We start from the raw sequence: 25,175 nt of genomic DNA, 5'->3' as shown, positions 1-25,175 counted from the left end.
ACAGCGAGGTCTGGAACGGTAGAGTCAAGATATCAAAAGAGAGTTTGAACATTCACATTTCTGCAGATGAGACCCAGTTGAGTTGAAACGAGTCTTATGACAGCATCAAAAATATCTGTATCTTAACCTTTAGTAAATGGCCACTTGGAAGAGGCAAGTACATAAAAGCGAGACCATATTTTCTAAACGGTGGTAACCGAGAGGAAGGCATTGTGCACTTTGGTACCCTCAGGTGCTCGTGCCCCATGGCTCATTAGCTCTTGAATTGTCATCCAATTGTCTAGGATCTTCTTGTTTCGTTTCTTCAGCATCTTCTTATGGCTGAGTTCCAGGATGCTCACCTCCCCGCTCGCGGTCCCCACAGTCTCCTTAAGACACTCCAGCCTGCTCCTCTGCATGAACTCCCTCCTGCGTCGCTGCTCTCTCGCACGTGCTAGCTGCTGCTTGCGTTCTTCCTTGCTCCAATACCGACCCATCTTCAATTCGCTGACTGCGTCGTCATCTGTAGTCATCCCCCCGCTACGTTCCTCGCGGATCCGCAGGGCTCGCTCACGTAGAATACGGTCTCTTGCGGGCCGGCGTGCAACGTACCTAGTTCCATCTGCCCGAACTTTAACCTTCCATTCCACCCGGCCAGATTGTGCGGGACCGGGCCGTCCACGGAGGCTGAGAAGGCTGAGCTGGCTCTGGGAGTACTCTAGAGAAGAAGTGGAATGTTGCTGTAGGAGCTGTAGGTAGCTCTGGTAGTGCCGTGTTCCAGGGGTCTGGGTTGGTGCCGTGTTGCTGTGGTAGGGCGATGGGTAGTGCCGGGTGGCTGAGGCTCGGCTGCGGTTCCTTTCACAATGTTCGTCATCTGCTGGGAGTGCTGGGTCAGATTCTGAGGGGTTGCTGGGGCTTTGCTCCAGGCTGCTGGAGAAAGCCTGGCATGGACCCTGTGAACCAGGACTGGTCATCGGGGTCTGTAAGGGAGGTGTTGAGCTGGTGTACGTATGGGCACGAGTATAAGCAGAGCTACTTTGGCTGGGAAATGACAAAATGGGGCTATTGTACTGGCTATTGTATGGGCTCTGTACGTTTTGGGTGCTTCGCAGGTTCTTCTGATTGGTCAAGTGGACACGACGGTGAACCGAGAGGTCAGGCGACCCCTCTGTTCCCAGCGGTGTTGAGCGAGAGCTTTCCGCCGTGTTATAGGCACTAGAACTATCTTTATCTCGCAGCTTCTCCCATTGAAGTCTTTCAGGATGCTCATTTATATCTGCAAGCTTGCAACGCCGCAGGCGGTTCTCCTTGTCTGTCCTGGGTGAGTCGTGTTTGCTCCTACGGAGCTGGTGAGCTTGCATGATGCTCTGACACTCTCGTTCAATGTTGCGAAGCTCCTCGTTGAGCATGTGCAGCTCCCGTGCCACACCGCTCCCACCTTGGTCTGTCAGGCTGCATTCGATAGTGCTGCTTCGTCTGTAGACCAAACCACATTCCCCGCCATTACGGATCTGGCACTTGAGCTCCAGGAGTTGTTGAAACTGGTCGCATTCAACTCCGTTCTCACTCATCATTCCATCCTGACCTGGCTCCTGCCTGCCAAAGCTCATGGTGTCCATAGGAACCAAACGCGAGCCTGCCTCCCACCTTTCCAGAAGTTGATGTTGAGTTCTTGTTTGGGAATGAGAAAGTTCATGTTCAGAGTCCTCCTCAAAGCTGCATTTCACACCACTGTCCTTTTCAGGAATGCCCGAGGAGCAGGTTGCTGTATCTGTAGATTGTTCCTCTAGTCTTTTAGACTGTAAGAAACAAACAGACAAGAGCTCTTATTGACTGTCAAATGAGCTAGAAGGTACTGCTAAGGAACATCAGACTTCATACCTGCTTCATGCGACTAACTGTTTGATAAATTCCTTCTTTTTTCTTCCCCTCTAGAATCTCCATTTTCAGTTCCTCTAGGAAATCATGATGGTCCTCATCAAGCCAGCTTCCATCCATCTTAAAAAGAAAAGACAGAAGTAATTTATAAGTTCTAAACCAACGGAGCACTCAGAGTTGGTCAAAATACTTATTGCAGTGCATTCTGGGATAGCTTTCTTTACAAAAGGCAATTTTTTCTTAAAATGTATCTAGTCAAAACAGCTTTGAAAATGCATTCGGCACTAATGCGGGACAAAGCCATCAACAATGCCTATTAACACACCTGTCCTTCAGGTCTGGTGACAAGCAATACTATGGATCTGGAATTATCATTTGAGAGTAGAGCAACAGCCTCTTCCTTGTCCTGCACGTCATGCCCGTTTATCTGGAAGAAACATGGAGTCACAGAGACAATGACTCACAAACAAAGCTAATGATAGACTGTCAAGAACTTCATACCGGAAACACACTTCATCAATGTCAGAAGAGGAGCAAAATTGCATTTCCTCTCAGGCACCCCAACACCAGGCCCCCGCCGTGACATAACAACCTCCAGTCAATTATGCATTTACTACGAGAGAGACTTTGCATCGATTACAAAGACTGCCGACTGGGCAGCAGGGATCGCAGCTTTTATAAAAGCATTTTGACTTCATACATGCCCCAGACACACAATTAACCAGGATCTGACAAGTGTCGTTCATCTTTTCTCCTGTAGAGTAATGGTACTGTCACAGGAAGATAATAGGGGTGGAGTGAACGAGACAGACACGAGCTGAATCGCTGCATTTATCTCCCTCACTGCTACATCCACAGATGCTTCATGTCGCTTGCACTGTATTCTTTCTCTCTCAGTCTTATTTCGATCATAAATTCTTTGAACCTTTATCCCAATGGCCTCTGTTGAATGTCACACTGACTCTGTTAACACGCTGTGAACGCAGAGGCGTTTAAAATTGATATTTAACTGCAGTTAATCATGAAGATATGGTTTATTTGCGAGCGGCTGGTTTTATTAGTACAATATTTGCACAGATATTTACACAGGGATAAAAACAGTCAGAGACCACACGTGAAAATGCTGCTGTTCTGTCCTTTTTTAAATTAAATACACATTTTTATTTCATTTTTAATATATTTTTCAGCATGTTAAATTAAAGGTTGGAAAAAATTATCTTTGAATTTTTTATGTCCCCGTTTTGCTTAAATGCACTTGGACTCTTCAAGTTTGTTCAAAAACTGATGATCCATGTTATGCCAATATGCTTTATGCAGAAATCCAAAGAGCATTCTTTGCGCTTCAATGGAAAAAGAAATCTGACCTTTTGTCCAATGGAGATTACAGTGTCAATGTCACAATTGTCCTTACATTTCATAAGTGACCTACAGTATTAATGGTGCTGAATGTGAAAAAAAATCCTCAATAATATCCTTCATCAAATCCTATGGCTTCTACTTATTTCCAGCTTTTCATGAGAAAACATAGACTGCATAAAACATGGACATAGTCCGTGACGTCACCCATAGGTTTGTGAAGAGCAATTTGGGGAAATTTACAAAATATCTTCATGGAACATGATTTTAACTTAATATCCTAATGATTTTTGGCATAAAAGAAAAATCGATAATTTTGACCCATACAATGTATTTGACTAAAATTGTTCCTGTGCTACTTAAGACTGGTTTTGCGATCCAAGGTCACAATTATGCATAATTTTAAGGCTTAATAGAATTTAAACAGATGAGTTATGAAAAATAACCCCTCTCACAGTTGTCATGAAGGGCAAAATTAGCTATATAGACCAAAATAATTTTTAGTACCAGGCTAGTACCAACTATGATTTCTCCGCTGCAAAGTTGGGCATTTTAACATGGGGCTCAATGAGATTCTGCTTTGTTTTGGAGTCAGTCTATTGCGGACAGTCAATGAATCGCAGTTCCATGTAGGTTTCACAAGAGAGACCGAAACGTTGCCGCTGAGAAAAAACGTAACGTCTCAAACAAAAGGGTCTAATAAATCAAGTGTTCATCTTGTTTTGTAGGTCATTCAATGTAGATGGTGAATGTAAATGAGCTTCTGTAATTTTTGTACCACACCTGTAAAATTCTGTCGCCCTCTTTGATGCGTCCATCCCTTGCGGCTAGGCTGTTGGGCTCAACCTATTAAAAACAACAAAGATGACCTCAAAATGTGAATACACCGCTACAATAACTCCATTAAATGTCAGACTATTTACGGAAACATAGTCTATAAAATAAATTATAAAAATGTTTAATTGTAATCAATAACTAAAATAAGAAATAATACAAATAAAATAACTTTTTGACATCAAGATGCGATTAAATCACAGAAAAAGATGATATCTATTTATTTGGGTAGAATAAATCTACCATGATCCATATCAATGTTTCATAGTACTGTGTACATATTTATGATATTGTAGTATAGATAATTTTTTTAGATTCTAACCTCAAGGTCTCCCCTAGGCATAAACAACTCATTTTTGTAAGTTGTTTATGCTAAACCTGTGATGATATGAATGAGAAAATAATGTGCTTCAGGAGCTGTTTTGCCCTGTCTGCAGTCAGGTGGTCTTCATTTACATATCTCTGTGCTGGAAATGGTGTAAGAACCGGCAACATCTCTACAATAATTCACTCCCTGCCTGCGTTGAAAAACACTCCCTGTTTTGTGCCTTTGTGTGCCTTGGTGTGCGAAGGAGGTGAATGGAGAAAAAGTGGCATTTTACACTCGGCAGGAGACCAGAGAGGTGCCATTCCCTGCTAATTAAAATCGGCAATTAAAACGCTGAAAAAGGACCGTCTGTATGCGGAATCATTTTCCAGACCTGACTTGTTCTCTTCATGCTTGATTCAGTTCTGCTAGACTTTCGTCTGGCATTTGAACTTCGGAGGAAATTGTCCACAAATTTTCCATAGAAAGCATTTTCGTTTCAACTCATAGTGATGTGGAAGAATGAGATCAGATTAAACCAAGCTTTTATCTTTTAATTACTTTTCTGAACATTTTAATTGATGCTAAGAAGGGGTCAGATTTATTCCTTCCAATGATTGGATTTTACGCTCAACATCACATCTTACCTATGTATGACAATGAACGAAACACTTTGATTACCAAAAACATTGCTCATTTCCTTTTTCACAAACAAGAGACAAGGCTTCCTTTTCATAATGTAAGCCTGAAATAAACAGCCAATAAAGATCATAATTTCCTTACAGTTCAAAGTACCCACCTGGCCAACAAAAATGGCTGCATCTTCGTCCTCATCGGTGCGGTAACAGAGAGTGAGACCAAGTTTTTCCTGGCTGTTCATTCGACAGAGCTCGACCTCCTGTAACACACAAACAAACCCAGACATACTCAGTTCACCTTGTACTTAAGTTTTTTAAGGGCTCTTTAAATAGTGTTCAAAATGAGCAATAAATTAAATGATGCTCTGTATAATAAATGATAAACAGAATTGCGTACAACCATGAATTTGATTCTAATCTTGAACAACAGCAATCAAGTGTATTTTCCCAGCAGACTTTTTTTTGTCAAAGCATCATAGCTGAATCACACAGAAATACAAAAATCAATTGACAAAATTAGTTTGAACGCCCTTTTTAAGAGAACTATCTCCGGCACAGCCTATTAGATAGCAGATTTCTTGGAGTCCATAGTTTCAGTTCACTCATTCGGTCTTCATTATTGCTCCTGCAGAAGATGGTCAGTATGATGATTGTCAAGCCAATGCATGGGATTACTAACAGCACTGCATTAGAAAGATTTATTTCTCAAAAAACAGCGTTACTAGGCATACCACTAACCATGTGCTCGGTTCATTCAAGCAAAATGGCTCATTTACCGGTCGACAGTCTTGACCGAGCATTGCCATCATACATCAACCAGCCCTCCCTCCACATTAACCAGATTTACAACAGCGACAATATGAAGTCCCACCTTCTCTTTCAAGAACACATTCACCAAACTGTCAAATATCCTTATTTGGCAAATAATTTCTAAAAATGAGAAACCAACCCCTTCACTGCAATGTCCACGGTGGGATATAAATAGGCGAACTCTCTCATATTTCAGCCAAACCCCGGTTACTGTCAGTCCACAATGAATGCAATTTATCACCACCAGCTTTAATATGGCTTCATATTGATCGTTTGGAAGCCCGGAGATACCTCATATTTTCCTCAGGCCTATTGTTTAAGGCTGTGTGTTCACAGAAAGGGATCAACCGATCTGCCGAGCAGAATGATCCTCTACACTCCACCTGAAAGTAAAGTGCCTACCGAAGGAACTCCCAAAATCCTGATAATTCTGCAGATCATGGAATTGATCGAGGATATGTGCCACATTCATGTTCCCTCCCAATGCTATTAGTTTTGTTTTGGCCGGTTTTGAAAGATCGGCTCGTGACAGACAGGCTGAAGTTATCTCGCATGGAAGGTGCTCATCCGCGCGTGAAGCGTCGTAGGCTAATGCAGAACCCAGAGAGAGAGGATGTCTGTCATTATTTACTCAACCTTCAAGTCATTCCATACCTGTATATTTTTTTGACAATTTTGAAGGTTCCTCATACATACGGACTTGACAGACGTAGCCACTGAGCTGTCATTGTATGGGAAACTCTCCTTTCGCATTGCACAGAGAAAATAACGGAGCGACATAAGTGCAAGCAAACAATGACACAATTTTTCAAATTTCTGGGGAACTGTGTCTTTAAAAATTCTCCTAGAAATACAGACATATAGTTAAAAATGCATTTATACATGAGATAACAAAACCCATAGAAAATTTGATCGACTATATACTTTCAGGAGACGTCTTATATAGAATCAATACATTTTTTAAATGATTAATTAAATCCCTTCTTAAATCTTTTTTTAGATTTTTATTATAAGTAATTTTCAGGATTTTGTTTTCAATATGTTTTAATTGTATTTTATTTTTTTGTGCTTATTGTTATATGAGGTTTGGTTTTGATTGGTGTTTTGTTGTACACTACTTTTGCGCAACTCTGTTGATTTTAAATCTGCTTAAGAAATAAATAAAGACTTGCTTGACTATTAACAGATATGCATGTTTTCTTTGCAAAAACTATCATAAAAAAGAAAACATTCATTATTTATGTAATTTAATAAAAAATAAATTTACATGAAGTTCATAGGTAACACAATGTCATTTTACAACATGACAAAAAGCACAACAGCGAAGTGAATTGCAAGACTTTAAACACCGCCTATTTTTATACCACTTTTGTGATGTTTATTTTCCTCTTTGGAGCTTGAGAGTCATGGACGCAATGAAAGTTCAAAATTGTGTCTTGAATAGAAATATACGATTTTGAAATGGCATAAATTGACCCAATATCACAGAATTTTCATTTTTGGGTGAACTATCCCATTAATATCCCCCCAAAGAAATCTTTCTTTATGCACCTTAAACTTCATTGGAACCCATAAAAATATGAATTTCATTATGGCAAATGGGTTTGCTTTTTAACTGATTAGAAACCCGCCGCCTTCGACTCACCTCACATTCAAATTCGTCTGCCCTTTCCACTTCTGCCTGAGTGCTGGAGACATACTCTGGACAATCAAAATATTCATGATCCACCGTCTGAATGGAATGACAGCTGGGGAACGAGAACAAGAGAAACAAACATTATGTACTAGGCTAGATTTGCGCACGCTGTTCCATTTGCAATAATATAGTTATACCAGTACTCTATTCAACAGACTCCAAACCATGTGTTACGCTCCTCAGAGGATAACAGAATTTCTTTGTAGCCATAGGATGCATGCAATTACAAACAATACTCATTAATCTATTAACATGTTGTTTTGGGGTTCAATTGCAAATGAACTGTTGCCCGCTTCTAAGCAATCCGTGCAAAGCATGCTTCTACACATGCGCACACAATGAACCGAATCAGTATTTCTGCTTATTTGTAGCCATAAACATATAACTAAACCCACACAAATGCACATAAAGAGGCAGCTGATCAGATCGTCCACACAAACAACCCAGAAGGACTGAGTGATTTATGTCTCATTGGACAATTTGAAGTGGTTCAAGGGCTGTAAAAGGGTATAAAATGCCAAGAGAAACCCGTGTGCCAGCCTGTTTGATATTTTAGCACTCCATTAGGTTTTAATCACCCTGCATACTTCTCATTACTGGAAATGGATAAGGGAAGCTACCACAATAATTACACATAGGCCCCGGTGTGACTTTACGACGTGGTGAGGGATATTTCGAGGGGGAGGGGGGGGTTATAGCCGTTGCTGGGCGATGAAGAAATTCTTGACAATAAGAAGCACCAGTGGGACGTCATTGAAATTCAAATACGAGTGGTTAAGAGAGACTTAAGAGATGTAGTGTCAGCATTTGCTAACAAACAGGCATTTGTCAGGGGAGAGCTGTGTGCACTATTGTTTAGTGTTGAAATGTTAAAAACCTTTTTAATTACAGCATACGTACCTGTCAGACAGCAGGAAGGGGCAGATGTCGGGCACAGGAGGGGTACTGGGTCTCATCTTTGCCAGAGCCATGATGTGCTCGAAGGTGATGTCCGTCTGAGTGCATACATCCACCACACACACTTCCTGTAAGCTGCTCTGGTTTCGGGACGCTTGGCCTCGCCTCAGAACCTGCACTACAATAGGGTCTTTCCGCATGGCTTCCACCGTCCCGTCATGTCCTGACTTGGAATATTCACGCCCATTTACCTAAAGAGAGGCCAAAGCACAAATTCGAATAAAATTACAAATAAAATTAATTTAATAAAATTAAAAATGTTATTATGGACAGTATGGTTAGCACAATCCATTTCAGGCCATCCAAGCTCAATTCAATAGATTTCTCATTTCTAAAGCTATTGAAAAAGTATGATGTTCTTCACACCAAAGAAATATAAGCATAATGATTTCAACAAAATTGCAGAAGAGAGCAATTCTAGATGCCTTTATGGAAGCATGTTTGTGTATGTTCATCTGAGATATATATTTCACATGGGACACAACAGTCAACAGTAATCATAGCGGCATCTGACATGTTGCACCTGACACCTGTCAAAGCCGCCCAATCAGAACTCATTCACCCGCATCAGCAGGTTCAAGGCCTGGCCAATTAAATAAGCTTGTTAGAGCTCAAAACACACACTGTTACCAATCTTCCTATTTTTTAATATACAATATTATACCACATTTCTTAAACAATGATTGTCCAGTGACACTAACACACATCCATTACATGTGAACGAGTCCGTAAGAACTACGTGTTAAACTTTCAACTTGAATATAAATAGGCAAGGAAATCAAATTTAGTTTGGTAATATTCTTAATAGTAGGCTAAAAAATTACCCCAAAAAATCAAAAAACCTTCACATCAACATCAGGCTTCTAGCACATGCACGGAGGTTTCTAACAGTTCACTCAATTGACAAATCGTAGCCGCGCTATTATTGATTTCCTCAGAGAAAAAAAAAAAAATCACCCGTGCATTTCTATGGTTTGTCAATTTATGATTTGTATTTACAAATAGTTCTGCAAAGTTACTTTAGGATGTCGTCCTTGAAGAAAATTTACCAGATCTTTGTGTTCCAGTATATTTGCCTGTGCATTTCATGTATCAACTCCAAGAATCCCACAGCAATGCAACCTTGACCAAAGGTTGACCCACTTTAATCTATCATCCCAAATACAGTATCTGTCCCACAGTGACAGTCCTAAAACATGTAACAGACCGTTCGGGTGAAACGATTGTCCATCCGCTAATTCTGAACTCTAATTGCTTATTTATCAGGCATACACCAGATCTGAGCAACACATTTCATTGTAGCTCAATTTGCATTAGGCGCGCAAAGAATATGTTAAAAATAATAAAAAATGATGTATGACGTCGCTTTGGATAAGAAACGATGGAGGTGTAAGACGTCTCTCTTCCAACCTCATTTCAGTTTTGACATTGCCGTCAATATACAGCAGCTTGTAGCCCCATTCTTCCTTTAATTTACTCTCGTTTCAGGAGACTCTTTGGCACCTTAGGCTGTCAGGCACAACTGCCGTTGAAATCAGTGTGAACAAGCTCCACATCTGACACAACATGACAGTGACCTTTGCTCTCCGGCACTCATCAACCCACAAGTATCCCGCCCTAGACCGCTTCCCCCGAACACCATCATTGTCAAGATCTAAACAGACCTTCCCCCATTGAGGTCATCCATGTCCACAACATCACTATCACGTTCATGAAGACAAGAGTGGATGAGATTTTTTAGGCTGGTTGTGTCTCACCAGATGGGCCAATTAATCCAGCTGTAACTAGAAAACACTCAAGGAATGCAATGCACAGAGATGGAGACTCTTTACTTCTTGAGTGGGCTTGGGTTGTGTGAATGTGCATGAACCTCAACAGATGTGGGTGGCGAGGTTGAATTAATCCATCAATTAAAATGAGTAAATGGATTAATAAATAAACCTTGCGTCCAAAGTAAACATGCCATGCCCAAGGAGCAATTAAAGTCCCATTGCCGTTACCTATTGATATTTATTGAATATAAGAAAAGGACTTACATGATTGTTCACGCATTCATTGACATTTTTTATGGGCAACACAAAAGGAGATATTTTGAGAAATGTCATAGTGGTTTTGTGTACGTAGTCAATAGGGTCCAATGTTTGGTTACCAATATGCTTCAAACTCTCTTTTTTTGTGTTCGAAGTAACAAAGTCATACAGGTTTGCAATGACAAGGGTTAATAAATGATGAAAGAAAATCAACTTTTGGTTAAACTACGCCTTTAAATGCACAACATCAAACCTCAAGGAGCCATATTGAACACCTTATGTCTATCTAATGTATTAGCAAAATGTGGTGGTTGTTTTGGTTTTAAAAGGGTTTAACCCTAACCCTAACCCAACCCATAAAGCCATCAGCACATAGCTATAAAACTATGGAGCAGACTCAAGTATCTAGATGTTTAAGACTTCACGAATCAAAAGCAAATTGTAAGAAATCATCACCCAATAGGAACTGACTGGTATTGAGAAACACTTGTGCCAATTCATTCACATAGATCTTTCATGTCTAAAAACAGACAGGTAAAGAAACTCTGAAGTTCACTTCGTTCAATGCAGAACCACAGCGATACGAATATAAAGGTCATTGACGTCAATGAAACATGGCCGCCATATACCGCCAACGTCCCACCTGCCCACCTACACTTTCCACCTCCATACACGACTCGCAAAAGGTCAGGTGCCACACACCTGGATAACAATGTGCGAAGCTGGAACATACCCAAGTCACCTCAGAGCTATTGTATTGATTTCTTACTTTTATAATATCAGCTGTGCCTCAAGAGGACCATGTAGAATCAGAACGGTGAAGTGGAGAGCAGTGAATGTAAGAACCTCAACCATCTGCGGTCTTACATCAGTGGAGGACTGTACAATGTGTGTCTGCGTTAAATGTCAGAGCTGTCATATTTGGGTCAGTTCTCGTCAGGTGACGCGCTGCCTTGTTTATTTACTCAAAGGTGAACGATTTGCACACGTGAGATAAGCACCAAGGCGCGATAAGATGGTGAGAGTGTGTGTTTAAACACATGTGGCATGTGAGATAAGAATTGGATGAGGACCTTGTGGTTCACATGCGCGCACACACACACACACACACACAGAAAGAGCATTACGTCAACCTAAAAAGTGGCAGTGGTTGTTTGGAAAAAGACTGCCTGCAGTTGCAAGGGATTAAATTCAGTGGTGCATTTTTGCTGCACATTTGGGTTGCATGCTTTGATATTTTCCTTTCGAAAACGATGAAATCAAAGATATTCTTATCACCGAACAAATATGACACACAGTCCTATTTACCCCAAAAGCATCCTACATGGTCGCATATGATTGAGCCTTCACATTTATTTACCGGCAAATACGAAAAGCCTGAATAGGCTTTATTGCATCAAAAATAGCCGATGTGACAAGCGGCATGAACCCGTTCTGCATCATTGACTCAACTTTATTTAAAGGAGCAAATGTGTTTCCACAAGAATCACAAGCCGAAAACTAACTCTGTCTGCCTACTCGCCGTGTCTTTAAAATATTCACATATTCGAAGAGAGACTATTAACTATTTGCATATGCTATTTCCATGTCGTCTCTGAACCAATTAATCAACGTGGCAGGAAATTAATGAGAGGCAATTAGTCCTCTAACGAAATTCATGACTGAACTAGAGGTGAAGCGAGAGAGCGAGAGAGCGAGAGAGCGAGAGAGCGAGAGAGAGAGAGAGCGAGAGAGCGAGAGAGAGCGAGAGAGAGCGAGAGAGAGAGAGTTCTACATTGTAAATTTGGTGCAAATGATTATTTATTAACACCACTGAAAATAGGGTTTGTTTCATTACACATGTCCAACACAACCATACTAAACAGATTGCTAACAAACAAACAAACTAAATGAGCATATCAGTGATAATGATAATAACTTGGCATAATTAATTAAATTCACAATACATGCCTTTCTCACACACACAAATAAATTATCCAACCATTAGGAAACTTTGTTTAAGAACCCTCAATTCTCACAAATACATTTGCAAAAAATGCAAAAAAAATCTGCAGAACAGTTTAAACATACATTTTTCTCTACCTGCTGATATGTTTTGTACCACTACGTCCTTATAGGGGCTCTGTGCTGTTTTACAAATTATTTTTATATTAAACATTATGATGATGTATGTAATTATTGATAAAATTATATAATACTTTTTCCGTTACAACTAACTTATAACAGGCCTTAGATTCACAGACGAGATTTCTCATTGGCCGCTGAATCTTTTTACCCGATAAAAAGCAAATAACATTTCTCAACCAATTTCAATTTTTTTTATGAGTTCAACAAGAATTCCTCTTTATTTGCTTATTTATAGTCAGAAATTAGCAAAAAACATCCCAACACATTCGCAACTGTATATAGATGGCCTTTCCAATATGGCGGCGCCATTGACAATCCACCAATCCGGCAATGTGCTTAATGTGTCAGTATCTATGATTACACACAAACACCATAGAGACTAAAACATTGCTGCCATCGTCATTATCTGAGAAATTCATGCTTTTGCAATAAATTAAAAATCCTCTTCAGGGACAAAGCACTACCCTCCACAATGGTTTTGAAGAGTGTGCCACCAATATTGCACCAGATTACTCTGTGGATTCCCAGATAGTGGGATTCTGACTAAACAATGCAAAGCTGACACAGTTCAACCTCCAGGCAAACATACACCTCTCATAACATAATTAAATTCTCCATCAGCACCTAGCGGTTTGATCCTCCTAGCGATAGCAACACCTCTCATTCTTCTCTATTTTGGGGTAAAATAAATAATGCTTTTGAAATAACAGGCGCATATATCACACAGAGCTGTGTATGTCTAACTAATGAGTCTTTCAGCAAGACCCAGCCGCGGATGACACGGGTTATGACAAACCGCATCAACAAAACATTTATTAAGCCTCAGTCCTCAGTGCCTAACAACAATAACCTGATTCAAGCACTCTTCAAATACGCATTCATGCTGCACGCCGTCACTGACTAGATTGCGTGCATTCAATATGTCGGAGGTGTGGGGGATTTCTTCTCCATTACTACACTGCAGGTGTGTAAATAAATGAAATATTCTCAGGATGACTTTATTTGATGGAGAAACCAGTGGCAGTTGTGGGTCACCTTATACCCATAGGTTCTGCAGGTTTTAGATTTTAGCAGTCCTTTGTAACATCGAAATTATGTTTTAGTTTGTCGAACAAGGTGATCTGGGTTCAAATCTTGAAATAACACATAATTTGTTTTATAAGCAAAGCTAAATTGCAATTGAATTTGACAGCTAGTTAATACCATACAATTCTGTTGAGTGGAAGACATTTTAATTATTCGGGTCACAGTCTGTAAAGAAAAGACATACCAGCATAAAAAGAAGTGTCATAATTTTGGATTTTGAGCATAATAATCACTGTAACAGTTTTTTTAGGGGGGGGTTGGCTTTACATGACACATAAGGGTTTAGTCCTTTCCATGAACACTACCGATCTTCATTTAAGTTTTTTGGGAGCTATAAATCTTCACGAATTCAAAGCCACTCATCCTTCCCGAACAAAATACCAAAACCAATTTCGCTATTGGCCGGCCCGTGCCGTTGAACCCGACCTCAAAGTTCACCAATAAAATGTCAAAGCAAAAATGCTGCGGTCCAAGCCAACATTAATCACATCGAACACAAAGCAGCACAAGGCTATAACACAATACAAACAGACGACCGAAGGATCAGGGCTAAATACGCTACCTTTTTTCGTACAGGCTGACGTTCACTTGACCCGACGCCGTAAACTACAGATTGTGCCTGAGTGGCAACGAACCTGTGTCTTGGCCCTAAAATGCCTGAGAAATCAGTCAGGAAGGACGGGGAGAGTTATGGGGAGGGCGGTCGAGCTGAGAGGGAGGGAGAGACAGAACTGGATGAGATTAATGGTTTCAGTCTGTATGCTTCATTATTTCAGGTGATTTCTCTGGTAGTAGGTGTCCAACAAGCCTCCCTAATGACTTTAATGAAGTCAGAGCGCTGATTCCAGAGCCGGAGGTATGTTTACTACGGCAAGTACCTAACTAGGTTGCAGAGTATTTGGAAAGGTCTTGATTTTGCTTTGTTAAACCTTTAAAACAGAAATGATGACTTATAAAATATCCTTACGAAATCTTTACTGTAAGTGTTGGGTTCAGCAATTTCGATATTGTCTACATATTCTGTTTGTGTATATAACGCATATTTTTCTATTGCATACAGACGCAAGATCGATAATGACCATTCATAGTAATATATAATATGCCTGCGAGGGCACTATCGATATCTCAATGGTTGGGAAACAGAGTTTTGCGTGTGTGTGTTTTATTATGTGTTCATTGCAAAGACTAAAGGTGTTGACAGATTCATAATGAAAACCAAAACAGAGAACAGAGCTTCTATTCTAGGAAAGACAAAGAAAAGGGAAACGTTGTAATGTACTTCCTTGTCTTCCCCTGTTATCTGTGTTTTCCTCTCCGTCTGACTGTAATGTATGCGGCGCGTCCAGTGCCAGGGGCTTTTGTTTGTTACTTCCTCCTACAAGCATTAGACGTAATATTGACCATGTATTGCATCAGTGCGCCTGGTTAGAGCACACAATATTAATTCCAAGCATGGGGTTAATTTTTTAATATCAAATATAACAAAAGCCCCCACATCATCTTGAAATGGGTGCTCGACCCAAACAAATCGGAAAAATATTACAAAAAAATGTGGCACACCAAAGCACACGATTCTCTGACTGAAGAGCCTGTGTGCTCGAATTGTTACACATTTTGTGAAAGTCAATCACACAAATTCTGTTAAATTATTTAAAACTGTACAAATTTGTAAGGTTCTGATATGTTCTGTCTTGCTGTAGCTCAGCAGCATTGCGCTAACAACTGTAGAGACATGAGTTTGTTTCTGCCAAATGCATGCTTATCAACTGATCTATACACTACAAAAGCTCTTACTCCATTAATAAAGTTTATCTTTCATCTGAGACACAATAGTGTCATTGCACACATCCACGTCAATACAAACTCAACACAAAAACAGTCCAATGAAAATATTTCAATGCTAATTATTTTCAGCCATTCTTTTGTCCTACATCCCACGTTTGCGGATCCAAAATCTGATGAATGTATCTGGCAGCAGAGCGTGGGCTGGCACGGGCCGGTCATGCTCTGCGTGCAGCTAATGCACCACTACAGGTGTGGCACATGCGACCGCCACCACGCAGCCAAAAAGAGACATCTGCTTCCAATCCAACCTGAAGTCCCACATTCAGATCAACCTAGTATTCATGGTTAACAACATGAAAAAGAAAGTAAAACCAGGTAAGTGTATGAATATTTTAACGTGGGAAAGCTTTACAAAATCCCTGAAGTTATTTTCCCCTCTCTGATTGCGAGTGTAATTCCCGGGTCTTTCTGTTACAAGCCAATTAGCATTGTTCCCGATGTGTGAGGTTGGATTCCATTCGTTGAGATTAAAAATAACACACTTCTTCACACCTGAGCACTCTTCTAGAGAAGATCTTGGCTAAAAACACTCACGCCTCTGACTCATGAGGCTAATGCACGCCACCCTGGGATGTTTTGGAGTGCAATCTAGCTCCATTCAGCATGTCGACAGTCAGTCAACACCCGTTTTCACAGTCGCTCCACGGATGACTTCAAGTATGAATTGGGTGTAATTGGCTAATCAGTAGACATATAGACTGAATTTCAATGAGCAGATAAAAAGAAGACCAATATTATAACATGTTAAAGCCTGGGGCTAGTTGTCACACCTTTTTCCTCCATTTAAAACTTCTTGAAAGTGAAATTGTGTCATTTCAAACCTGTATGACTTTCTTCTGCAGAACACAAAAGAAGATATTTTGAAGAATGCTGGTAGCCAAACGACATAGTGGTTTTGTGTCCATACAATGGAAATCTTCTTTTGTGTGAAAATATCTTCTTTTGTGTTCCACATATGAGTGTATTACATGAGGGAAAATAAATGGTGACAGAACATATTTTTTTGAGTTAACTTATCCCTTTAAACCCAAATATATAGAAATTTCCCTATGTGACAACATGCCCCTACCAAGATAGTGACACACAGCGCACCAGCACATCTAGCTTGTCATTTCCCAGAAAGGATGCCCAAAACCCCACTGATGTTTCACAGAGCGGATCTGGTTACGGATTGAAGGCGCTACTCCGTGCACCACAGATGGGTCGTGTGATACTTAATACGAAAGCGGTCAGCGCAAAAGACCTCCGAGAACCGCTAATGACTTCTTAAGCGCGATAGAAACCCAACACAAGTTTGAAGCAATGGCGGTATTGAATGAACATCTAGAGATGCAACAAACGGGTTCAGTGTTCTGATTCAAGCACAGAATCTATCAGAGGTTTAGATATCGATGCAACACTTACACACAATAATAAACAACAAACATGACAAGGTTTAACAAACCCAAAAGAAATGCTTTAGCATTATGGATGAATAAAGGATGTCATGGTGTATTGGTGTCAGACTCGGAGGAAATGACCCAGGCCAGTTTGTGTCTCTCTGACAGACTGTCACTCACATAGGGGTCCGGGGCCAGCCAAGAGGAACACAAAGGAGCGGTGACCTCCTCTTATGAGTGTGTTTGTCACAGATGAAAGGTGAAATATATAATCTTATCTGCAGATGCAATAATAACAATTTTCCTTTCATATTTTACAGTAAACTTTACAGCCTTCTGCTCATTCCTTTCCCTCATAAACAGAAGATGTCTCACCTTTCCAAGAACAATAGATAGAGAGAGAAGTGGGGGTTGGGTATCATTCTTATGTTTTTAGTGCCAGACACAGACGCTAGAAGCCACACTGAGATCTATTCTTGCGCCTTAACCTTGCACACAGAGTCTTCATTATTTGGTCTGCATAACAATTTTGCCAAGTAACTGCACCAGAGGGCAAAACTGCAATTTGGCACTCATTTTTTTCAATATTGCACCGCACACAAGCCATAAATTAACTACATTTGTCTGAAGGGCACTTGAACTCGATTTCTCCTTGATACAGCGGCAGATGTACAATGCACAAGTTATTTTCTCCCTAGGTGCTTGGCCAGATGGGATATTAGGCATTGCCATCTTGACTTATGCACCTGCTATTTATGTGTTAATTAGAAGCGGATCCATCCACAGAGCCCTATAAACCGCTATATATAAATATAGCATCTCAATCAATACAAAACAAATCAACACAAACTGATCTAATGATATCTTCACAACGTTAATAGATGGTTGAGTTTAGCAACATGCAGTCCAATAACCGAGCCAAGGGAGATTAAAAAAAAAAACGTACACGTTACCTTATTGCCCTGTTTTCGCTCATTAAGTCAAGTGAACAGGGGCATGTAGATTTAAAGCCATGTTTTATATTCGCTCATGTGTGACAGAGGTGCAATCAGCCACTTTCGACTCGGCAAAGTGGGGCGACTCGCTGAGGACTGCATGATGAACACGGACAAAACTCTATAACTTCACATAATTACCAATCAGTCTTGGATCCCGGCTCTAATTACACACTAGTGTGTCTAAAGCAGACAAGCAGGTCCTCTCCAGAGCGATTTCACACAAAGACCTTTTATCATCTGTTTTTCTAAAATTAGTTCATGGATTTCTTAAAAGTGGGTGACTGTTAGGCCAAAATATGGGGGGAAGCTAAAAATTAAAGATAAAAAATATATAAAACCCCGAAACGTTTTTTTTCTATTGGTGATTTTTTGGTGATTCAATTTCCAATCTGTAACTTTTGCCTCTCCATCTCTGAAACATAACATTGCAGATTACGTACTTATCTTTACATGGGATGAGGTCAAGTGACTTCAAAGTGATATTTCCTGAGAAATTGTACCCAACAGATTAACTTCATTAAATCCCAAAAATCATTATTATAAACAAAACCATTCTAAACTATATAGCTTTGAATACTAACTACATTTTAAGTTGAATTTCCAGGGGCGTAAAGACTTTTATCAGGACAGGACAGTAAAGAGTTGACAGGAGATTGGAGAGCGGGTTCAACAAAGGATTCTTGAGTCGGGTTGTCGTGAGCACATTGTCGCTACATGTCGGCATGCTAACCACATGGCTATCGGCAAAGACGAACACTCACTTGGTCAAAATTGGGCTTGATGTTGACAGCTAACAAGTATGATATTTTCGAAGTAGACCAGGTTATCACATCAAGATAAAAAAAAACATTAAAAAGATGAACAATTTCTTAAGCAAAACATGCACGTAACAAGTAACATGTTTTAAAAAGTTTATATTAAAGGAAAACTTCTAATGCACCAGTGATGTGGACAGAAATAAAGAAATAAGCATATCATCAAATAACCCCACATTAAACATCACTGCCCTGTTTTCAGAAGCTTGACCCACACTAATGTGCTACAATGAGAAGTGTACAATACAACACCACATAACACAATATGACCTATGCATGAACACACACACGAAAACACCAAACAGTGTCTTGTTTGCACATAGTACATTTTCACATGGCAAGTGCAACCACAAAGGTGACACATGCTGAGGGTGGAGCAGCGGAGTATCTGGGTTGTCTATATTAATGAAAAGGTCAGGCCTATGCTTTTTAAAATGAAATAACAAAAAAGAAAAGGTCAATTCATAATTTCATGTGAGAGACTGTCATACAGAAAGTAGATCAGACAAAAGTGTAAAACGCATTGAATCTCTGAGCAGTACCGACAGTATTTTGATTCTAGCAATAAGCGCTCTGCAATGACACTGTAGGGAATTATAACCGCCAATGTTCACTATAAATAATAAACGTTCGCATTATACTTACGCATTTGGTAGAAGCTTTTATCCAAAGTGACTTGCAGTGCATTCAAGGTGTAGGCTACATATTATTGGTATGTATTAGTGTTCCCTGGGAATTAAACCAACAACCCTGCAAGCGCATGCTCCAGCGGTTGCACTTCAGTAAAAATGTTTTATGAACATGCGTAAAAAGTACACAAAACTTGAACTTTAATTCAATCAAAGTTTTTTCTAAACTGCATGAATGATATTCACCAATTTTTTGTACAATCAACTTGAGATCCAAAATAAGGAACTGTGGTACATCTGTTCATGTTATCTTTTGAAAGCCATATTTAATATTCATATATAGTAACTGTATAGCCACACAGACATACTGTTTCTAATAAGAAAGATCAACACCTACACAAACGACATGAGACGGAGAGTCCAGATAAGGTCATCTGCACCAGGAGAAAAAAACCTCAGAATCTATCATTACAGAAATTCAGCCAGGCTATGACATACTGAGAATACGTCTATTTTTAGCAATAACGGCAAGAATTCCATACATGCAAGAGCCAAAAATCACTTTTAAATGAGATTTCCATCATGTTTCACCAGGGCTGGAGCTGGCGGAGTCTGCTGATACAATCACCCCAGGGCCTGTGCCATCCGTCAGCCTTATCTTACAGCATGGTCACAAGATTATTCAAAACTACACACTTCTCTTTATATCACCCTACACAGATCGTCATTCATCAGCAAGGAGTATCACAAAGAATCGCTAACAATATGATGGATGAGTATGTTCTGAGAGAGAGATAGAGGACACTGTCCAGCTGCGACGATGCCAAGAGAGATCTCGGATCAGGCATTCACATACGCAGTAGCCGGTTCCTCTTGGCAGGCCTCCCTAAAGGTTGTCCTCCATCTGGACACCCATTAAACTTGAAGGCCGTGATACACTGACTGCCCGGTTCAGCAGCACAGATCCAGGTCCATATGGCTAGTTAGTTCTCACGTGACCGACACTTCCTGTCTGAACATTGATGGCCACCGTAGGTGGTGCGGAGGTAAACTGGCGGTGGCCCAAATAATAAAAACCAATGCCAGATATAGTTAAGGTGATTCAAAATACATTGTAATTTAATCAAGAGAGGCTTTAATGGTAATTTACGAATAATTTTCAGTTTCGTCCAAGCGATTTTAAATTAAAGGTAAAAAATGTAATTTAACGAGCATTGTGTCATCAAAAGAAACAACAACATATAACAATACAATACCTATAAGATCAGCTTATCATAAAAACCAAGATTGCATGAGATTTCTTTAATTGTCACTTGATGTGCCGCTACCCTAGAACAGTTAAAAAAAAAATTGATTTGCTGTAGAATATCTCATTTACTTTTATAGAAACCCTCTGATATTTTGAACCCTTGTTTAGACAAATATGGTCATTTTCTGCGTAATTTGACAATGGGTTGTGCTCGTCCCTTTTTGACCCAACCACGAGTTCAAAGTAACCCAGCATTTTTTAGAGTGTTATATAGAGAAACTATAAATGGTGCAAATGAGTGCACTCATGGTCCACAGCCCGGGTGAGAGACACAGCATCTGTCCCCATACGGACCCCAGACTGAGGTTGTAAACTGCACGGCTCCCCTGGGGCTATGCATCTCTGCTCCACTCAGTTAAATAGCATTCAATCACCTCATACTAATATGCCTACAAGAAAATGACTGCACTTTTGGATTACATACAATATTGTGTCCACGTTACATAAATGTTAGGAGAGCCAGATCCTAAACCCAATTTGGTTTTAATGGATAACTAGATGATGTTTGGTTAAATGAGACATTTTTACATAAATAAGCAAATTTAGGCATTGAGTTTTTATCATATTAATACCCATCAGCGATAATAATATGCACTTAATATAGGGCAGAATCCACAGAGATTTGCATAATGGTAAAAATGTGTGAAATGGAGATCACACTACTAATCTCTTAAAGCAAAAATAACAGATTCAGATACAACATGTCGATAAATGGCAGGTGCTCTGAAAAACTGTGAATAACTGTAATTCCAATTCAGAAGAACATCTCAAAAGCTCTACGGCAAGCTTTGCAGGTGCTCTGCTGAAAGCCGCTATTTTGAGGTTTTACAATGTGTGGCCCACAAGCCATTTATCATCTGTAATGACACTTATGACATCACACATGACAAAAACACAACGAGTTTGGCAGCCAGCTTTCTGCGAAGATAGGTATCAAACTGACGTGATGTGAAGCAAAGCTCAGACTGTGCCCGGATCCTAAAATCTGCTGCTTCTGCTGACTGAACAAAAACCCAGTTTCCCAACAGAGAGAGAGACAGAGAGCGAGAGTGCCTGGGATGTCTTTGTAATGTAGGTAACAAAAGAAAAGAATACATTTCCATGGTGAGCCCGCAGAGAGGAAAACACAAGCACTCAACTCATAAATCTCACAGACCACCAGGGCTAAAAGGGTTGTGCTGCCAGGAATAGTGTCAAAATCATCAGAGCTTGTGAAAATGCAATGTGAGCAAGCGCTTGTGTCTCTGTTTACGCGTGTGCTCTGTTGTTGTCATACATATTATTTGTGCCTGCTACTTGAATTTTCCTTGATTTCTTTTCAAAAGCTTGAATATTTAAATCTGGCAAAAACTAGAGAGGGAGAAATCAGAGGCAGCGACGCCTTGACACACTTTTAATTCAACCTGGGAATTCAGTCTTTTGAGAGAAGATCCAAATCTTGTATTCCTCTTGTCAACCTCGTAGCACCTTGATCCTTCCTGAAGACATTGCAATTGTTCCTTGCCCTATGATCTACCCTTTATTTCATCCTCTCTCCATCACTGCTTCTTTTGCTGGTTATCTAGAGCTCAAACAGAGCTACAGCAAAGAGACCTACATGTAACTTGAATACAAAGTCACTTACACACACACACACACACACATATCAGCAATAACTTTAAGCAAGTGGGACGTCAAAGCAGCTCCACGCTGTTCACAAAGACCATGCTGGCGCTCTTACGTTCTTCACTTAATGCTGCCGCCGTACGAAAGAGCAAATGTTCGCACAAATTTTCCAACCCCATGCAATGAAGCCGGCGTGAAGCTGGGCTTAATGCAATCTGAATGTGTTACTCCAAACACATCCCTGCTGCTTAGTATCAGTGAGAGTTCAAACTCCTATCACCTCAAGCGGGACACCGACAGGGATAATCTTCAAGATTGGCTTTAGCACAGACAAAAGGCACCTTTTAACATCGAATTAGGGATCAAAAGTGTTTTGTACAACTGCTTAATGAGGCTGCGATAAGAGCAACGTGAAGATGGGACTCTGACATCAATTTGCATTTAGCCTGGACAGAACTGGGGCAGCAGCATTGCAGACATTGCTTTGAAATATATGCGCTTATGATGTAGCGCTATCATTAAAATAGCATAAATAACATCATTGTTCACAGTAGGATGACTTGCTGGTGAACATATGCTATTATAAAGTGTCATGAAAAATTCCAGGACATGTGTAATTGATTTCCACATGAGACATTTGGGTTTATCCAAACTCATATTCAGCCCTTAAACTTCATCCCTATTGAACCTCGTGCTTCTACTCACACTTCCAATAGGCAAGCTGTCAAGTGTACAATCCCACCGTTCTCCTCCTTCTACCTGTGAGCATCTCATTCAACACTTGTGCTTATATTAACATGCACAGTTGTTAAGGGCGTGTGCTGCAAATCTTCCTTTGATCATTGACAAATCCTTTCAGGTAAGTGCTCAATACCATTGAGAATTTCATCACGACAACAACGTGCGCCCCCAGAAAAACTTTATCTTTTTACCACTGTACAGTAGAACAAGAACCAATGAATTGAACTAAGCTGACACAATAGATAACAACTTGTGCTTCCACTATTCTGTCAACACGCACATTTCCCAAACAGAGCATTCTGGAAAAGATTAAAGCAGAGATTTCCCCGTGGAAGTCCTATCTGACCTCATGTCTTGATCTCTCAATGTTTTATTAAAAAGGTCCACTCACCTGTGCGATCTCATACAGCAGCTTGTAATGTTCCTCTCTCTTCTGCAGCGTACACAGGTTGCAACCCATCGTGTCGATGAGGGTCCCCCGATAGATCTCCGGCAGCACGCGCGCACACACACACCAGGGATTTCCCTCAACCGTAGAGTAACATATCTCATCAGTGGGTATCTCTCACCAGTCTTCGTGCAAAAACCAAAAGCTGACCGGCAAGTCTGGCGTAGCAGGATCCCTGGTGAATGAGTGCGTGTGTGCATGTGTAAGAAGCGTGTGATGATGTTTCATCCCACAGTCTCACTGTCGCTCTCTCATCCACACTAGCAGTCATCCACACACGCGCTGTACTAACCCCTCTTCATAGAGACACACCCCCCTCCCTCACTTGGCCATCTCTCTCTCTCTCCCCCTCTCGCTCTCTTACTATCTAAAGCTCAGCACACATGAATACACCTACTCTAGCTCATGAATAATAATGGTATCTGTTGGTTATTCATGAAGATGTGCGTAGAAGGCGTAGTGCGTAGAAGGTGGTGTGACTGTGTTAACTGAGTATTTATCTCAATGCATTAAATAGGGTGATAATAAGTACTAGAGGAACGCAATGAGGAGAAAATGTGTGTTTTATACTCACGGTCATACACTAAGTTATTTACTTATTGGGTCATAGGTATGATTAGTTTGTTTGTAAGGAGAAAATAATTGAGCAATTTTCGGAGATTAATTTGTAATCCATTAATAGCCTTGTCGATTAAAAATGTATTTCTATCCAAGCGTTATTGTCTTGTTTTCTTTGGTTTTCATTGGTTTTGTGTGTGTACAAGTGAATGGGTACCGCCATTGTTTGCTTACCAAAATACTTCAAAATATCTATTTTTTCTTAGATTTTAGATTTTTATAGTAGATCTGTAAACAGAATACAGATTGGACAAGGGCTATACTGAATATTGGGAGTGGGCGGCACTGGTATATTTGTCTCCACACATGTCAGTGGTTGATAAATTAGATTTATGTTGGAGGCTTATTGAAATACAATGGTCCAGTAAATATGCATAGGAAACAAGAAAAGACAAAGACCATTATTGATCGTCCTCAAATTAGTTTCCTGACTTACACTGAAGAAGAAGAAAAGAGAGAGAGAGAGACGTGGTGATAACAGTGTACCGTAGAGCCGCTTCTCCTCTGGCAGCGCGGCAGCTCTCTAGGGAAGCAATAATCCGATTCGCAGAGCTTTAATTTCACTCAGCAGGTCTAAAGAGGATCTGAGCCAACTTTGCCCAAACTGGAGCTTCTTCTTTCCAAACACTGATCTCTCCGGGCCTCCACAACATGGGTGCGAAGATACCCAACATTTCTCTGCTTTCATCTTAAAGTCCATTAATCTCCAAAAAGCCTAAAAGCAGAAAGAGTAGTTTTAGAGGTTTATCAAAAACTTGAACCTCAGCCAGACATAAGGTACGTAGATGCACTATAAACCAAACGTACTACGTATCAAATCCTCTAGAAATTGATCAATACTCATCAGAACCAGTAAAGATCAAAGGGATTTCATTCAATCCCATTTCAGTCTATGGTATTTCATTCTTCTTCAAAGTTGCAATCCATATTCACGAAGATGAGACAGGTCATCTACAGAGATCAGATGCGGTGTTGCAGATAACATCAGCTGCTGACATCACGGGTCACCGAAGATGACCCCCAAAGGTGACATCATCAGGGGTAAAAGTACTTAGAGATGCTATACGGGGTGACCTCACGTATCACTGTA

General features: G+C 40.3%; 1 protein-coding gene across 2 annotated transcripts; it reads right to left on the bottom strand.

The window, feature by feature from the left end:
* Nucleotides 1-24,667, bottom strand: pdzrn4 (PDZ domain containing ring finger 4). Of its 2 annotated transcripts, XM_056748682.1 has the most exons (9): nt 24,572-24,667; nt 23,411-23,642; nt 8,399-8,646; nt 7,448-7,550; nt 5,154-5,252; nt 3,997-4,059; nt 2,183-2,284; nt 1,861-1,977; nt 1-1,778 (listed from the first exon to the last, which is right to left on the bottom strand). In XM_056748682.1, exons 2-9 carry the CDS (start codon nt 23,477-23,479, stop codon nt 183-185), a joined length of 2,397 nt encoding a protein of 798 aa, XP_056604660.1. In that variant the 5' UTR covers nt 23,480-23,642; nt 24,572-24,667; the 3' UTR covers nt 1-182. The 2 variants fall into 2 exon arrangements, with proteins under 2 accessions (XP_056604660.1, XP_056604661.1); XM_056748683.1 differs by lacking the exon at nt 24,572-24,667 and having other exon boundaries at nt 23,411-23,653.
* Nucleotides 24,668-25,175: the final 508 nt, after the last annotated feature.

The sequence above is a fragment of the Triplophysa dalaica genome, chromosome 5 (genome assembly GCF_015846415.1).
Source record: "Triplophysa dalaica isolate WHDGS20190420 chromosome 5, ASM1584641v1, whole genome shotgun sequence".
In the NCBI taxonomy this organism is placed as follows: domain Eukaryota; kingdom Metazoa; phylum Chordata; class Actinopteri; order Cypriniformes; family Nemacheilidae; genus Triplophysa; species Triplophysa dalaica.
The sequence above is the reverse complement of the archived record's forward strand: the minus strand, read 5'-3'. Positions and strand labels throughout refer to the sequence as shown.